General features: G+C 37.3%; 1 protein-coding gene across 8 annotated transcripts in view; it reads left to right on the forward strand.

Annotated features, from left to right (window-relative positions):
• Positions 1 to 17,489, forward strand: part of LOC129776121 (tyrosine-protein kinase hopscotch) — a 72,238-nt gene that overhangs the window by 45,121 nt on the left and 9,628 nt on the right. For all 8 annotated transcript variants that reach the window (XM_055781539.1, XM_055781538.1, XM_055781540.1 and 5 more), the window contains 8 exons: positions 5,307 to 5,829; positions 13,393 to 13,715; positions 13,784 to 14,027; positions 14,099 to 14,256; positions 14,332 to 14,427; positions 15,346 to 15,459; positions 15,552 to 15,844; positions 15,908 to 16,035. In XM_055781539.1, coding sequence (XP_055637514.1) covers positions 5,593 to 5,829; positions 13,393 to 13,715; positions 13,784 to 14,027; positions 14,099 to 14,256; positions 14,332 to 14,427; positions 15,346 to 15,459; positions 15,552 to 15,844; positions 15,908 to 16,035 — 1,593 coding nt within the window. In that variant the 5' untranslated portion in view covers positions 5,307 to 5,592. The remainder of the gene's footprint in view (positions 1 to 5,306; positions 5,830 to 13,392; positions 13,716 to 13,783; positions 14,028 to 14,098; positions 14,257 to 14,331; positions 14,428 to 15,345; positions 15,460 to 15,551; positions 15,845 to 15,907; positions 16,036 to 17,489) is intronic.

A 17,489-nucleotide genomic window follows, 5' to 3' on the forward strand; every position in this document is an offset into this window, starting at 1 on the left:
TTTCAATATTTTTTTAGTACTTCAATTTTTGATGATTTTTTAAAAAAATATTTTTTCTTGATACACCGTAGTGAGATGCACATTCAGTATTTTTTTTTCAAATTTTTACCTCGAAGCTTTTGAGGATGGCGTGAAATAAACGAAAAAGTACGTTTTTCACTATAGATCCTATGTTAAATCACATAGGGGTTCAAATAAACCGCCAAAATTTCTTATTAATTATTCTATACAATATTTGCCATACAGCTGGCGATTTGGTTTGGGGGCACTTTTTAGTCCCTTACCCGGCCATGCCCTTTAAACAATTTCCTACATTTTATCCTTATGACGAGAATTTTGTAAATATTATAGTTTTTTGAGCTAGAATTTTTTGTAAAAAAACGTGCAAATTTCAAATTGTCATAAAAAACAATTCTCGCAGTTATTGTAGACAATATGGATTTTATTATGTCAAAAATGTAAATTTAAAAAAATGTAGTTTTTGAGATAGTTTATTTTTAAACTCCATTTTCAATTTTTTCGGCCAAAAAAAGTTTTTTTTCAGTGTATACTTTTTCCAGAACCGCAATAATATAATCTAGAACTTTCCCTAAGAGACCATTTCGATCAAATAATCCATTTTGGCGTCATAGTTTATTTTCTGAAATGACACCATTTTGACGTAGGACTACGTCTAACCGGAAGATATAGGGGGTGAAATGGAAATCTAGGCACTGAACAACTAGGAAAAAATGCAAGATTTGGAACGCTTATAACTCGAGCATTTCTCAATAGATCGCAAAGGTTTTTGCATCAATTGATAGGAAATATATCTACGCATCTATCATAAGGAATAACATTTCATTTTTCTTGAGATAAATAATTGAATAATGAAATATCAAGCATTGTCCAAACGCACTATGTGCCCATTTTTGATTGGTCCATTTTGTGCTCCTCAAATCGTACCGACCAAAGCGGGCAACCAGAGCAGCAGCGAAATACAATGAAGCACGATTGGAAAGGAAAAAGAAAAAAAATGAACGAAACATTGGTCGCAGTCTCACACATGCGTAATTCTCGAGCCAGCCAGTCAGCTTAAAAATCCCCGCTCCGCTGCCGTAACGATCATTCTCATTCAAACCGTACACCACATCAGTTCGCATCACAACACATCAATAAACCAATCCAAGCAGCCATGTCTGGACATGACAAAGGAGGAAAAGTGAAGGGAAAGGCAAAATCCCGCTCGAACCGTGTTCGTCTGGAGTTCCCCGCAAGGGTAGCTAGGCCGAGCGCGTTAGTACCAGTGCACCAGTCTACCTAGCCGGCGTTATATAGTTTCGGCTGCCGAAGTGATCAAGTTAGCTGGCAAAGCTGCTCGCGACGATAAGAAAACCCGCATTCGGAACAGAACACATTCGGTTCGGTGGACATCAAGACAACAGGCAGTTGCAGCGAGTGGCGAGTGGCAAACGCAATCGAAAACGGCAGCTGGTAGCAGAAGAAAAAAGTTTGTTCTTTATACAATCTGCTTTGGTGGAAAATCCAGAACAAGGCGGCATCGAGGGCGTTCGAAATGGTTTTTTTCAAAACCACGAGTACTAAGTTTTCTAAATTGGAACCATTCCATAAAACAAGGCGCTTTTCAGGGCCATTAAACCTTCCAGAAAAGAGTTTAGGAAATACAGTTCAACGCTTTCTAAAACATTATCCAAAATAATAATAAAACACAAATTGATTTTTTCATAATTTGTTTGCCAGGATCTGATGAGTATGTGAATTTGGCAGTTGTTCTGAGCTTATTGATAGTTGGGGACTTTCCTGATTATTCAATTTTCACCAATTCTTAAATTGTTTCCAGATTGAAAGTACAGTAATTTACAATTAGTTCGACATTTAGCTAATTGGACGGACATGTAATGCGACTTATTTAGTTGGACATTTTTGTAAACATAGAGATCCAAATTATGACCCCACATTGAAAGTCGACACTGTACCACTGTCATCGCAAATGTTCAATTACAGGTTAAATTACCTCCAATCCGACACTGAGTGGTGGTAATGCGACGTGCCATTGAATGTAATTTACTGTACAATATGTCACAAGCTGGATGGGAAGAAATTTTCCAACTGTGAAAGCTGTGGCGAGTGGCAAACGCAATCGCTAAACAGAAAGGTTCAGCCAAACAAGATGGGGATATCGAGTGATAACAAAAGAATAAACTCTTTAGATTGAAGATAATTTTGTGATCCTGAAAAGGACCATTTTTAGCCTGCATGTGAATCCAACGAGCGAACAAATCGTAATGAATGTAATGAGTCTGCTGATTTGTCTCTATCCTGTGAGCGTGTACCGCTAAAGTACAAAACGCGCGGATCCGCTGAAAAATATATCATTCTCTTTCAAACCATAAATCAGTATGGTTGTATGACATCGTTTCACATCACATCGCATCAACGGATTGGTGCCGGAGCACCAGTATACCTAATAGCGGTTATAGAATTTCGGCCGCCGGAGTGCTCGAGTTGGCTTGCAAAGCTGCTCACGACAATAAGAAACCCCGCCTACAAAACAGAGCACATTCGGTTCGGAAGCAACAACTAGTTTCAGCGAGTGACAAACGCAATCGCAAAACGGCAGCAGGTAGATAAAGGAAAAAGTTTGTTTATACAGAAATATATGATAGTGAATGAGCTGATAACCACCTATGCCTTTCCTATCACAGCCATCATTTTGATTGTACGATATGTGCATACGCCGAAAGATGCCCGGCGTTGAACATTCAATAAGTACAAAGCCTTCAGAAAAAAAACAAGAATCAAGTTTGTAAAAAAAAACGCAAAAACACAACATCAAAGGCTCTCTTCAGAACCCCCATCATGTTCATAAAGAGTAAACAGTAAACTAATCCATTTTTCAGGTAGATAGGTAGATATTCACGTAGAAGAAAATAAAAAAATATATTCGAAATATATAGTTAGCAAAAGCTGTCCCCTTTGTATAGTCCTACGTCACTCCGGTTATGTCCCCGACATTACCGACCCGTCTTTCTTTGCATGAGCCCTATTCAAAAGATAGTCGTGATCGTATTTAAAAAACAGGAGGTGGGTTATATCTATGGTATAACCGCAAGGGTGACGTAGGACTATCGTTGATTCAGAGTTCATTTGTTTGAAGTTGAATCTGAATTCATTCTGAATGAATGAATATTTGGAGAACTTCGAAAACGAGAGCGTTACGTTGGAGGCACAAGGTTTTATGCATCCAATGTTGGATACGGAAATATCCTACTAATGGGGAAGAATAATCTCCAGAAGCTATCCTGTTAATTGCGATTGATTGAAAAATCACAAAACCAAATGTATTTGGTCACGGTGTTACATGGATAGAAAACATTAAAATAAACTCTTTCACATGAATGTAATTTCAAATTCCCAGAGGAACTGGCAGATTATTTTCAGTAACGATTAGATATTTCCACATTTTCCTCGATACTGGAAGCCCACCAGCGGTTAATGCTAACTCGATAACCATCTGTTAATAGCACTTGATTGAAACATATTTGGTCACAGTGTTACATGGATAGAAAACATTCAAATAAACTCTTTCACATGAATGTATTTTTAAATTCCTAGAGGAACTAGCAGATTATTTTCCGGATCTTTCTCGATGCTGAACGGCATCCAAACGGAAAAAATTCCGTGCGTGTATGTGTGTGTGTAGCGGCTGCTTCAATGGTCACCTTCTCTTCTTCTGAAGGATCGGCTTCTCAGTGCTCCTCACAGTTTCAAACAAGCCGTCCAGCACCCTCAGCAACGATGTTGTCTTGTCGATGTCCTCACGAAAAATGAATGCGTCTCACCACCAGAATATCGCTTAAGTATGCTTTTTGTGCGTGATTGAATCGAGAGAAGGCGGGGTTTACGATGGCAATTTAGAAGGCAAACTAGAGGGGAATGAACTCTCTGAGCTCGGAACTTTCGGCGACTGAGCAATAATCGATTGCGGGCGCATACAATATTGGATACGGAAATATCCTACTGACGGAGAAGAATAATCTTCAGAAGCTATCCTGTTAATTGCGATTGATTGAAAAATTACAAAACCAAATGTATTTGGTCAGTGTTACATGGATAGAAAACATTAAAATAAACTCTTTCACATGAATGTAATTTTAAATTCCCAGAGGAACTGGCAGATTATTTTCAGTAACGATTGGATATTTCCACATTTTCCTCGATACTGGAAGCCCACCAGTGGTTTATGCTAACTCGATAAACATCTGTTAATAGCACTTGATTGAAACATATTTGGTCACAATGTTACATGGATAGAAAACATTCAAATAAACTCTTTCACATGAATGTATTTTTAAATTCCCAGAGGAACTGGCAGATTATTTTCCGGATCTTTCTCGATGCTGAATGGCATCCAAACGGAAAGAATTCCACGCGTGTATGTGTGTGTGTGTAGCGGCTGCTTTGAGGTCTTCCCGGGAAACCGTTTGTGGCATCACTCTTCTCCTGATGGATTCCCTTCTGACCTAAGGTGCACAAACAGGCTCTTGGTGACACCGTTCATCCGCGCTTTCATGATAAATGAAGAGCTTCACCACAACAGCGACAACATGCTCCAATCGCTGTTCAATTAGAACTAAGTGGATTTCCGAGCGGCGCTCGCTTATATACCGATTGGTGATTTCAATAGCCTGTTTTGAAAGCAATTTTAAGACTATTGAAACATGTTTTTGGATCAGAAAGTAACAAGTACAGAACGCGTATACATTTTATCTTTCGAATGAAGTGTTTATCATACCATTTCGTTCAGTTGTTTAGGAGCTATTAACTCTCAAAATCTCGGTCTCCGGCGTAACGCTTTCGTTTTCGAAACTTTGATTTTACACCCCGGTATAGAAATGAAAGACGTAGTCCTACGTCAAAAAAATTGTATTGTTAAATGGTATCGTACCTAGTACCGAACATATTAGGAAAGTTTTAGCAAAATCAAAAATATGAAATTTAAAAAAATCGTCTCTTTGTTTTTGTTTCATTTTGAATACAAAAGAATTGCTTTTAAACTGTATGTAATTCACTAAATTATTAAAAAGACAACGAAACCATTGCTGAGAAATTGTCATACCCGGTTATAAATGCATTCTCCATCAGTCAAGCGACAATCAGTTCCTTCACCCTTAGCGATTAGCGAAATGTGGAGCTCGAGTTCTAGACTAATAGCACCGGAACATTTCCAGCTCTCATTCACTCATTGCCAGCAGATCGTGCGGATCGAATGATTCTGTTATTCTGTATGTTTTTCCTGTTTCTAGAATTTGTAATCGGTCTGAGAGAAACAAAGCAAGAAAAAAGTGTGTGCAAAACCACTCTCGGTATCAGAACAATGTACTGAATTCTGTGATAGTAAAATGTTTTAGTTTAATGTGCGCGCGGGTAGATTAGCGAAAATGAATCATTGTGAGTCGAAATAAATGGACGCGCGCCGTGTTGTGCTGTGTTGTTTGTTGATGTGTTGTGCGTGAGTGAGGGGAAAGAGTGTCGGATTTCCCGCAGGGAAATCGAAAAAATCCAAAAGCCATTCCTTCCAGTTGTTCGATCATGTCGGATGTGAGCAAATGCCAAGTGTATATCTATCAGAAAGAGAGTTTTATCGACGTAACGGTCAGCGAGGGAGACACCTGCGAGGATCTCTGTTCGCAACTATGCAAGCGATTCGGAATTGGACCGCTGGTGCAGCTGCTCGTCGGTCTCCGGAATTACGACGAGCGCTGGTTTCTGCCGCCATGTGCACGCCCCCAGGCCGGCAGGAAGTACGAGTTTCGGGTCCGATTCAAGGTAAGTTGATAATTTTTTGGTTTCATGTTGTGCCTTGAGAGAACAGTTCATTCGTTTACCCCTATTTCAGAATGACCATTTCTTTGATCTTTAAAATACATCAAAATAAATTTAACTAGAATTTATTTATTTTTTTGCTAATGACTAAAAGTTAAAACTGCGTTCAATAAAATATTATGTATCAAAAAGCAGAACAATATTTCATGAAAATTGACAGCAGTGAAATCAGACGAACTAAATAATAAAGAATGCTATCATTGTCAGAGTACACATAGAAGTAGTAGGAAGTAGGAAGTAGAATCAAAACGTAGTTCACGTAATGCATGAAAATCCAGGGTTAACATTCAAAAACGTGTTGCGATTTCATTCGAAAATTGAATAAAATATCAAATACTTTGTAAACGACCGATTATTAACGTGAAGGTGGAACGAAGCCATTCTAGTAGTATAGGTAAAATCACGTGTTTTCATGGGTTAATAGTATTCGTGAGAGAAGAGCAAAGGCACCGTTTGTTTTGGTTTTGGTACGTAAATAGATCAATTCACTTATCAAACTGTGTGGCGCTTCACTGACACGGGTCTTAGAATACATTTGAAAAAAATAACAATTGAATACGGAAGTAAAATGTATGAACGATGTGTTCCGATGAACAATTGCAAATATCTATATATTAGGCTGTCAAAAAAGTCCTGCGGCATTTTTTTTGAATTTTCATTTGTTCATAAAATTAGTTACAATCATCTGTTTTAAGTCAAATATGCGCCGTTTTGTTCGATGACTTGTTCTCAACGAAATGCCAACTTCATAATACCCCTGTTATAGAAGCTCGCTTCCTTATTGGCAAAAAACTCGGATAGCCAATTTTCACAGGTCTCTTTTGTGGCTAACTTCTGACTAGCTCTGACCTAGCTCGTTCGCCATGGACAAAAACAGGTGGTAGTCACTTGGTGCAAGGTCCGGACTATACGGCGGATGCAAAAGAACCTCCCATCCGAGCTCCCGGAGCTTCTGGCGCGTCACCAAAGGAGTGTGGGGCCTGGCGTTGTCCTGATGGAAGACAATGCGGCCTCTGTTTATCAAAGATGGCCTCTTCTTCATGAGTGCTACCTTCAAGCGGTCCAGTTGTTGGCAGTACAGGTCCGAATTGAGCGTTTCGCCATAGGGAAGCAGCTCATAATAGATTATGCCTTGACAATCCCACCAAACACACAGCAGAACCTTCCTGGCCGTTAATGAGAGCTTGGCCACCATCTGAGCCGCTTCAGCGGGCTTCGACCACGACCGTTTACGCTTCACGTTGTCGTAACTGACCCACTTTTCATCGCCAGTCACCATCCGCTTCAGAAACGGGTCGATTTTGTTGCGATTCAGCAGCGATTCACATGCGTCGATACGGTCAAAGATGTTTTTTTGCGTCAACGTGATCGAGCTTCTTTGTGAATCCAAGCTTCTTCAAATGGTTAATAACGGTTTGATGACTTATCCCCAGCTCTTGGCCGATGCTACGGCTGCTACTATGCCGATCTTTCTCGGCTAATTCAGCGATTTTGCCGCAATTTTCGACGACAGGCCTTCCGGAGCGTGGTGCATCTTCGACGACCTCTACACCAGAAAGAAAACGTTGAAACCATCGTTGTGCGGTGGAAATGGAAACTGTATCGGGTCCATAAACTGCACAAATTTTATTGGCAGCTTGAGATGCATTTTTGCCTTTGTCATAGTAGTACTGTAAAATATGTCGGATTTTCTCTTTATTTTGCTCCATATTTGAGACAATATAACTCACGAACGACTTAACCAAACAAAACACTGTCTAGGACTATATTATAGCGCGCAAAAATATCTTTCAAACAATCTATAGTATGACTCGATACAATGAATACAACTAGAACTACGCGCTTACAACGACACCTCGCGGAAATACCGCAGGACTTTTTTGACAGCCTAATATATATAAATATATATATATATATATAAAAATGGATTTCTGTCTGTCTGTCTGATTCTTATGGACTCGGAAACTATTGAACTGATCAACATGAAAATTGGTATGTAGGGGTTTTTGGGGTCGGGGAAGGTTTTCGTGATAGTTTGACACCCCTCCCCCCTCGCTACCATACAAATTGAACACAAATTTCTACATTACTCGGGAATTAATCAAGCAAATGAAACGAAATTTGGCATATGGAGGTTTTAGGGTGCAATAAATGTTTTTACGGCGGTTAGACACTCCTCCCCCCTCTCTTAGGGGGAGCTGCCATACAAATGGAACACAAATTTCTACATTATTCGAAAATTTATCAAGTAAATGAAACCAAATTAGGCATATAGAGGTTTTAGGATGCAATAAATATTTCTATAGTGGTAAGACACTCCACCCTTCTCTCGAAGGGGGGCTGCCATACAAATGAAACAAAAATTCCTACATTACTCGAGAATTAATCAAGCAAATGCAACCAAATTAGGCCTCTGGAGGTTTTAGGGTGCAATAAATGTTTCTATGGTGGTTCGACACTCCTCCCCCTCTCTTAGGGTGGGCTGTCATACATATGAAAAACAAATTTCTGGAGAACTAGAAAACTGATCAAGCAAATGGAGCCAAATTTGGCATGGGAAGATTTTAGGGGAATTCAACGGGGTCGATTAGAGGATCAATCAATGAACAGTTCTGCGATTAGACTCATGAACTTGTGCTCAGTAAGAAAACGTGAATGTTTGAAGGTATTGATAACAAAAAACAAATTTTAGGCGGGACGAAGTTTTCCGGGTCAGCTAGTAAATATATATAGAAGCTGTATTTGTATATGAAGTAAAATTTTGATTATACGCGAGCGTAACATGAGCAAATTTATAACACATGCGAATTGGGGCTCTTTTGGAAGTGTATTTCCACTTATACTTTAGCTATGGAGACTGAAAGAATGTTCCAGGGCATAAAAATAGCTAGGAAAGAATTGCGATTTTACCTTGTAGCAACGCCACGGGAAGTCGCAAATTTAAACTTATTGTAATCAGTAAATTAAAAAAAAAAAGGTGTTTGAGGAGATCAAAGCAGACCACCTTACAGTTGATTATAGTTGATAATTCCTTAATATTTTTCTTCAAATGGTCTTCTCGAATTTCAAAAAATTATCTCATAAAAAATGTTCACCACCTCGAAAAAACACCATGTGCAGAATATCAGCTCAATCGGACTTAAGGGAGAATAGCGCAAAGCGGTCAAAGATTGAGTTTATTGAAAATCGAAAAATCACTCAAAGGGGGAGTAAAGAAAATCGGGGTTTTCAAAAAAACAGTGTGCGTGTGCGAAAACGATAATTTTCTACACATTGTTATTGATTTTTTTTTTCATATAGGGCGAGGGGTGTTGGAGTTTCAGAATTTCTATTCAAATTTTTTATTTATTTATCAAATATTTTTATGTCTTGATGAGAAAATATCTCTTTGGGGGGCTGCTGTAACAAAAAAAAAGCTACCCTTTATCTTAGTTATGATTTAGTTCAATTAATTTGAGGAGAAATTGCTATCGATAATGCAACCTTTTTCAATGGTAAAACAACCATTCGTTATTTTACTTTAATAGTCCTAAGATTACTCCATGATATTGTTTAAATTACATTTGTTTTAATTTTTTTTTGTATTTCGAAGTTTTGACTTTTTTTCTGTTTTTAAGACTCCTTCTTTCTCACTTCACTGTTTTCGTACGTATTGCTTCAATATGTGTAATTTTTCTTTCAGATTTTTTCGAGCTTAGCGCTTCAAAAAAAAAAAAACAATCGTACAACAATCGTACGAACAATCGTCGTTTGCAATATTTTTTTTAGCTTTAAGTACTTTTCAATAAAAAAAAAATAGAGCAACTTCGTTTTTACAAAATATAAAAAAAAAATGTATCGCGCTCAAAAAATTCTGAAAAAATACGTATGAACAGATTCGAATAAAATCTAAAACTGTGAACATTCAAAATTCTAAAAAAAAACTAAATCTCGAAATTAAAAAAAAAATGATTCATTAGATTCATTTTTAAGATTTTATTGATTATTATATGAATCAATTGTTTGTTCTTGAAGCTTTTTCTGAACACGAGGCTCGATAATTTTAGTTTCTTAGTGGAATGTGATGTTAGAACATGGTCGAATGTTTATTTAAAATAATTTTCAACTTAATTTATTTAATCATATTTTTATTTAATTAATTATTTATTTGAAAATTTATTTAAATTAATATAGCAATGGGTTATTTAAAAGTTATTCCATTATTCGATTCATCGAGAAAAACTAAATCTGGGCATAGCTGGATGAATTGAGTTTTCTGATTCATTTCTGAATTTTCTACATACTAAAAATATTTCATTAACATAATTGCATAATTGGAAAAAATGTTAATAGCATTGTTTTGAGGAACACAATAACTTCACATTTTTCAAGCCCCTTCGGGTGCGGTGTAGAGTTCTTCAAAATGGTTATATGAATTTTTAAAGTTCTACATGCGATTCTACATGAAAAAAAAAACTGTGTAGTATACAGTTTTGGAACGTTATCCAGCAGCAGTATGCATTTTCTATTATTTCACGAACATGATTCTTTTCATAGAAAATTTATTATATCTCTAACTAACTCCCTGAGAAAAAAGTTGTATAAGTTATTACGATTTCTCGAGCAAATGTCAACTGGGTTTGGCATGGAATGGCTGATATACAAGGTTCAAAAAAAAAAAAAACTAAGTGGAATTGCACCATTTGGTTGCTTTCCAATTATCAAAGTTGCTGTTCAATTTTCCGAACAGCTGGCCGTTAATGGATTAGTTTCGCCCTATATAAGGGTGATATCAACTTTCAGGCAAACATGTTCGTTGTTGAGGTTTGTTTTAAGGGTACTAGTTTTTTAATATAATTTCAGGAGAACTGAGGCTTTTCCACATAACGTATCAGAAGGTGCGTATCTTGTATGTATTTCCGTTATTCTTAAATAAAATATATGACCTCATATCTCGAAATGAAAATATATCTCAATAAGAGAAATTCATACCTTGTCGAATTATGTAAAAAAGTCCCAGCTTTCCAAAAGTCATAAATGGGACTCTCATTAATTTCGACGACTACAAAAAATCGGAGTTTCTATTTTTATATTTACAAGTTTGCCTTGAATTTTCATTAAAATACTTTTTATTTCCTGTAAAAAGATCGAAAATCGGTAGAAATCAGCAAAAAGAAATGATTGTGTACCCCCAATATGTCCTGAAGGACGCTCAAACGGTTAATGTGCAAATGGCGTAAGAAGCGAAATAAATTTAATGGTCCTACGTTTACAATGCGATCATTTCATGGACCACCGCCCTTTTTTTTCAATTTTGTTTCCATTTTTTTATAATAATGCAATCTAAAAACAATTGTGCATCGAAAAAAACCATAAGAAAGGTTTTATACTGATTTCGATTTATGTATTTTTATTGATTTCTTTTATTGAATTGAAATAGTTTTCTAATAGGAATATTTTTTTCAATATCAAAGGAGATTACTTAAAACACAAGTAGTTCAATCTTTTCGTTAAAGAAATATTGTCCGACTTGGACTGTAATCACACGTATTCTAGTGCTACCCACTCATAACAAATTCAAGGCGTATAATGTGGCATTGAAAACTCAACTAAATACAGTGGAACCCCGATTATTCGCGGAGTAGTCTGACAAGGCCAGCGCGCATAACGAAAATCGCGGATAACGCGATAAAGAACTAAAAATAAGGTGCAATCACTAAATAAAGATATTTAAGCATGAAAACTATGTTTTATCAATATAGAAATCATTAAACTATCGATCTGTAAGATCGTGTACATCAGTGGTCAGATAATGTGAAAGCCATGACCAAAACAAAAGAGCAAGTGCGTACCTCTCACTGACAAATTTCATTCAGGGCGAAATAAAAAAAATCGTGTCTTATTTGTTTTGGAAAAGGTGTTGATGTACGGGTTTGAGCAAAATCAGGACATTTTTTTCATAGATAAATTGATATACGCTATACTCTAGAAAGTGAATTTAGTATTCTACATTCGGCTTGAAAAATTGTCACTTGAGAAAGAAAAGTTTGAATTTTAGATTTCATTTAGCATAAAAAAAAACTTATCTTATAAGCTAAAACTGGTCTTATTATTGTATAAATTTGTATTGTTACCGTAGTGTGTACAAAGATAGAAGAACATAAAAAGTGGAGCAGTGTATTGACCAGGCAGCGGTTCAGGATAGAACTTTTCGCAAATAGTTCCAAAGAACTGATTTCATCTAGAAATAATACACTCCCAACAAAACTCCTGGAGATTTGTTTTTGTATGTCGGCAAGCGGGAATATTATATCAGAATAAGCCCAATTATATAACACGTAGAAAAAGTGAAAGATGTAAAACGAAAATATTGATTTACATCTAAGAAATTCTTCTTAGACGTAAATCAATATTTTCGTTTTACATCTTTTCGTGTTGCTTCGTCCTTATTTAAATTCTACCCATCAGATCAATACTTCGGGTGCCAGATTCCAAATATTGGATACCCATTTAAAATTAGCGCTAAACCTTGATTACAAAAATTTTATGTTCCTTTTTCGTGATTTTTCTCTGGTTGTAATTAAGATTTGCGAATGATGTAAATTCCAAAGCACGATGGCTGGAAATGTTAGCCATATTTAACATGAATATCCACAAGTAAGAAATAAATTTCAAAAAACTGTTTTAAATGCAGAGTCTTCCCAGGCTTAAGCTCTTTTAAAATAAATTATTGTAATTCAAAGTTCTAACAAGTAGAAAAAAAATGGTAAATTTTTTTTAATTCAATTTTCAAAAATTGTTATTTTTCAATATTTTTGAAACTTTCTATCCCTGGTAGTGAAAATCTAATTTAGGTGATTTTGACTTACTTGTTTAAAATAAAGTTTTCGCTGTCTAAAATTGGTATGTATTATTTTTCAGTTAACCACATAGAATACAGACACAACATTGTGGAACGATTTCAAATTAAAAAATAAATAAATTGGATTCAGTGTTCAAAAGTCTATGATAAGTAATACGTATAGGCGAATGAAAATTTAAAAAAAACCTTTATAGTCTATCTAGTGAAAACCGATCGTTGTTGAGTGGAATGTCTAGCCTCTGTCGTATGTCATCATTGTTGTAGTATTTTCTGTAGGAATTTTGCTTCAAATATGTCTTAAAGGAAAAAATGAATTTATTTTATTTACATTTCATTCGCGCAACTGAAAAAATTCTCAATCGAAATCTTTGTAATCATTTGGAGACCATTTAGCTGATTCCTCGATCGAAACCACCAGTTATAATAGAATGACGCAACCGACAATTTCTGGAATAACTCACGCCATTAGTTACGCTGTACGTAATATTTTCATTCGAGCAATAGGCTAATCGATGACAACTCCGCTGGAACTAATCAATATTCACAGCCCGGTTTTATGTTTGTTCCCACGCTGCTTTGTCCACTCCAAGCAGAAACACTGACATGTCTCATAATATTCGTAAATTAGTAATCCATACATTGTTTTTCCCCCTCTCCTTTCACAGATCCCCAAACTGTCGAATTTGAAGACCCTGGACCGGGCTCTGTTCAACTACTACTACTACCAGCTGCGGCACGACCTGCTCCGCAGCAAAATCAGCGAGATCGAGCACGACGAGTACAAGAACAAAATACTGGGCTATGTCGTCAACGATATGTACCGGAAGATGGTCGAGGATGGTGTGAGCGTAACCGATCTCAAGCGCACCTACGAGGAGTACATCCCGCGGAAGATCAACAAGGAGCACTCGCTGTTCTTCTTCAACTGGGCGCGCTCGAAGGTGTTCAACTCGCTGAATAAGATCTGCTACAGGGAGCATGATGCGGAGTGAGTGAACTCTGATGATGCGTTGTTCCCAGCTCCCATTGATCGATTATGTGTGTGTTTCGTTTCAGCTATGTGAAAAGTGTATATATTGATGATATCGATAATATTGCGCCCGGGTATCTCTATGAGGAGTACAACGGAAGCATACCGTACCCGAAGGACGATGGCATACTGAAGACGGGCAAGTGTCGAGTCAAGGTCAAGTTTGTGCCATACCTTCAGAAGCCTCCGAAGGGTGCAAAGACGGGGAAGAACGTACCGAAGGATGATGGTGATGCTGTGCCCGGGCTGAAGGTGTTCTATTCGCGTGAGGTAGCTTGACGACCATAATTTGTTTTCTATAAAATTTCTATATTGATTTTTCTCAATGTTTTGCATTTCAGTGGATACATGTTGCGAATATCGACGAAATTTTTACTATACTAGTAGAAGGCCTGACGGTGAACATTTCACTGAAAGATCAGTCGAACCTATACTCGATAGACTTTAGCAGTCAGACTGAATTAGACTCGTTTGTAACGTGTTTAGCTGGTTACTATAGGTGGGTACTCTTGCTGCCGACAACAATCGTTTCTTCATCACGATACTTGAATTATTAACTGTACTCTTGTTTTAGATTAATGTGTAAGTGGACTGTATATCTTTGTAAACCTTATCTGTACTCACCATCGTTGAATAGACTGACGGAGCTCAAATGCCATGGTCCTATAGGGTAAGAAGATATATTTTAATTAAATTCATATTTCGTCGTCTGAACATTTTTCACTCTGAAATTTTATTGGTTGTCGTCATCTTAAACTCAAGCTCTCTGCAAACAAAGTTCCACAAAACCATGTATAAACATGATACAATTTATTATGAGAAAACTTTTTTTTATGATTCAATTTGTTGTATTCATACGACTTAAACAAACCACTAATTAGAAAACTAAATTCAAAATAAAAATAAACCTTTCTTTCCATTTTCCGTTAGTTTTTTGATACAGATTTTTTTTTGCTAAAAATACAGATACAAAGATTTTTTCAGAAAATTTTACAGGGTCAAATGTGACAACCCTGGTAATTCTTATAAAGTGAGGGTTCACGTAACACAACTTATGGAGCATCAAATTCAAAGGGGTCAATATTCAGACCCCATCGACTCGCAAACTCAATTTTGGTTTATGTTGACCCCTTTGAGAAACCCTGTTCTAGAGAGGCAATATAATTCCTTCGAATACACCAGATTGCCTCCTTGATAAGAAGATCAATCAATGAACAATTGCGCTTAGTAAGAAAACGTGGATGTGATAAAAAATAAATTTTTGGTGGGACGAAGTTTGCCGGGTCTGCTAGTATGTTAATAAAATTTAAGCTCGTCGTCTTTTTCACTTTGAAATTTTATTGGTTGCCGTCATCTTAAACTCAAGCTTTCTTCGTCATGCACTGAAAGATTTTTATTGTCAGATTGCAACATTACCGATACTCAGCTGTGCGACAAAGTTGAAGCAAGTGGTGTTTTTAGTGCTCATGACGATTCCCGTGATTGTGACGTATCACATTCATTCATAACCATTTTTAAGATACTACTAGTCGGAACAATAAATCGGTGATTTATGACCCTCTGATTTTGTGATTTGTTCTTATTCCAGAGGAAAGTTCTCCTACCGCAAGATAGCAGAGAAGAATAGCAGCGTCGGTGCTAATATCGTACGTCAGTGCGAGTTGTATTACGACACGTACTACGTAGATATACTAGAACGCGAGTAAGTAACTACTCCAGCTACAGCTGACTCAAGCTACCTTTTACGAGCTCACCGACTTTATATCGATCAATTTTATTGCGCCCATTTCGCAGAAACCAAATGAAGACTTATAAGCTAACCTACGGCCACAACCGCTGGCATGTGCATCGAGACGCGGGCGAAGTCAGTACCTACGACGAACTACTGAACGCGCTGAGGAATCTGAATCCTGACATTAGGAACCTGTACCGGCTGTCGCCTACCGAACACGACAAGTCACCGAATCTGCTGCTTTGCATTCCGCAGAGTGAGATGAACACGAAGCGGTTGATGCGGGACGCCCACGAGATGCGCCAGGTACGGCCGCAGATCATAAACGCGGCCAAGGAGTTGGTCATCAATCGAAGTGAGTTACATGAGTGAGTAGGGTGTGAAGGTTTCGGGAACTAAAGCTGTGTTAATGTTTTAGACGCGCTGAAGAACGAAGGCGATGGGTTCTTCGAGCGAACCAGAGCTGAGCTATTACTGCCGAATAATAGCAAAACTACGGTTACGTTACGATTGTTGAGGAACGACAAAAAGGATGAGTTCTTGAGTGTGAGTATACATTCTCTTCTATATAGGGGAAGGCAGCCACCAGGGGTAAGATGGCCATTATTGTAAGAGATGTTATTTGCTACAAAAGATATCGTTTGAACGCACGTAATTGGCGTTGGTTGCATGATTCAAGGCGCATTAATGATAAGTTTGATTTGTTTTCAGATGCCCCATAGAATAATGGTTTATTGTGATAAGGGTTGCGCATTAAGCACGTTATAGGTAATTCAGGGAAAATAACACCTACCACTCTTGTCCCACTTGTTCTATAGTACAATGGCCTTGATATGTATTACAATTTTTCCGGAAACAATAATCCTTTATACGGCTAAAATCATGTGGCCTTCATACCACTAGTGGTGGCCAACGTTACCCCGCATGATTTTGTAAACGCCATTTTTATACCTTTTTTTGTTTTATCATATAACATTATGAGATAAAAAGTAAACCTTCTGAAAATCAACGTGATTGTGGAAAACATCCTAAAGATCGATGCTGACACAATGAAATGCTTCAATTTTGTATACATTGTGTTTGATTGTACCCCATGGTTTGGATGGCCGTCTAACCCCGTCCTCCCTTATATAAAAATGGATTTCTGTCTGATTCTTATGGACTCGGAAATTACTGAACCGACCGACATGAAAATTGGTATGTAGGGGTTTTTGGGGTCGGGGAAGGTTCTTATGATAGTTCGAGACCCCTCCCCTCTCTCTAAGGGGCGGCTGTCATACAAACGAAACATAAATTTCTGCATAACTCGAAATCTAATGAATCAAATGGAGCCAAATTTGACAAGTGAAGGTTTTAGGGGACAAGAAACGTTTCTATGATGAATAAACACTCTGCCACCAAACCCCCTCCCCCTCCCCCTTAGGGGGGTTTACCATACAAATGAGGCATAAATTTCTCCATAACTTAAGAACTAATCACGAAAATGGAACCAAATTTGGCATGTGGAAGTTTGTAATGCAATAAAGGAAGGAAGGTCTTGTATTATAGAGACTTTAAACTTTTGCAGTTCATTCGTCTCTAATATTCGTAATGCAATAAATGTTTCTATGGTGGTTACATACCCCTTCCCTCCTCTCTAAGTGAAAGGCTGCCATACAAATGAAAAAAAAATCTGCATGGCTCATGAACTGATAAAGCAAACGGAAACAATCCCTTCCCCTCTCTAAAGGCAAGGGGGCTACCATACAAATGAAACACAAACTTCTACATAACTCGAAAACTAATCAAGCAAATGGATCCAAATTTGGAATGTGATGGTTTTTGGATACGAGAGATGTTTCTATGATGCTAGGACACCCCTCTCTCCTCTGAATAGCAAAACTCGTGAAAGGAATTGTCCGATTTAGAACTTTCTTTATTCTATCATAATTTCTGTATCAAACATTTATTCCATGTAACGGAGAAACATGTTATTTGTAAGTGGTTTAAAAATCTTGAAC

This window comes from Toxorhynchites rutilus, chromosome 3, assembly GCF_029784135.1.
Source record: "Toxorhynchites rutilus septentrionalis strain SRP chromosome 3, ASM2978413v1, whole genome shotgun sequence".
In the NCBI taxonomy this organism is placed as follows: Eukaryota; Metazoa; Arthropoda; class Insecta; order Diptera; family Culicidae; genus Toxorhynchites; species Toxorhynchites rutilus.